This window comes from Limulus polyphemus, unplaced genomic scaffold (assembly GCF_000517525.1).
Source record: "Limulus polyphemus unplaced genomic scaffold, Limulus_polyphemus-2.1.2 Scaffold13407, whole genome shotgun sequence".
Taxonomy (NCBI): domain Eukaryota; kingdom Metazoa; phylum Arthropoda; class Merostomata; order Xiphosura; family Limulidae; genus Limulus; species Limulus polyphemus.
In genome coordinates this window covers 1-1,104 of record NW_013679017.1, presented here as the reverse complement: position 1 = coordinate 1,104, position 1,104 = coordinate 1, and the positions used below count along the sequence as shown (strand labels likewise).

Here is a 1,104-nt window from a genome sequence, read left to right as displayed (position 1 = left end):
GTTAAGAAACAAACGGTAAAGTTGTATTCTGTATTGTTAACAATGTTTATATAAAGTTATATCTAAACACAGGATTAATAACAATTAAAACTACAGTAATAAATACCGTTAAGTAATTGTTTGTTAAGAAACAAGCTGTAAAGCTGCATGTTTTATTATAAACAATGTTTATATAACAATTAAACAGGAACATCAATATCCAGATAAGTGCTTTCAAACAAAAAATATATTTAAAAGAAAAATGAAGTAAATAAAGATTTAAAAGAATGACAAAATATTCATGATACCTTGATCTTTCTTTGTCCAATAATAACCTGAACTTCATTTTCTCAGGATATTTCGGAGTGAAAAAGCTGGAAGAACAGGTTTTATCTTTTGGTGAAACTAGCCTGTTGCTTCGAGATCTCCATCCTGGTACAGAGTACACTGTAGAGATTCAGGCAGAGAACAGTATAGGGCTCAGTGAACCTTCTGACCCTGTTACATTTACTACACAGGAGGAAGGTAGGTGTCAGGTCTTCATCCTGGTACACAATACATTTTAGAGATTCAGGCAGAGAATAGTATAGGGCTCAGTGAAACTTCTGACCCTGTTACATTTACAACACAGGAGGAAGGTAGGTGTGTTATCTTCATCCTGGTACACAATATACTGTATAGATTCAGACAGACAACAGTATAGGACTCAGTGAACCTTCTGACCCTGTTTTATTACGCTATTGGATATATCTACGTGTAGCTGGGTGAGAATTGTATAAAGTACGACTTTAGAAAGAAGTGTTTAGATTCATGTAATTAATAGATGGAATTTTAATATATATAGAAACACGTTTTTTGTATCTATCATTAAATATATCAATATTGTCTTTAACTGAGTGAAAAAACAACAACAAATATCACCGGTATCTTATCCAGTATACAAACTGTTCTAGTCAGTCACTAAGATCGTGATAAGAAACTAGTATGTAACATATAATAATTTAAATTAACGTTCAGATTATCGTAATAAATAAATGTTATAATTTATTAAAATACAAATACTCTTAATGATAGTTGTATCTTCAGTTGTTTAGAGTAAGAAATTCTTCATTTATTCACGAATTA

The 1,104-nt window shown here is 30.8% G+C and overlaps 1 protein-coding gene across 1 annotated transcript in view; it reads left to right on the top strand.

Annotated features, from left to right (window-relative positions):
- The window catches only part of LOC111084075 (Down syndrome cell adhesion molecule homolog), a gene marked incomplete at both ends in the record, with an annotated part of 8,754 nt that extends 8,227 nt beyond the window's left edge, over positions 1-527 (top strand). Inside the window, one exon of the mRNA XM_022380866.1 lies at positions 334-527. Coding sequence (XP_022236574.1) covers positions 334-527 — 194 coding nt within the window. The remainder of the gene's footprint in view (positions 1-333) is intronic.
- Between the last annotated feature and the right edge of the window lie 577 nt (positions 528-1,104).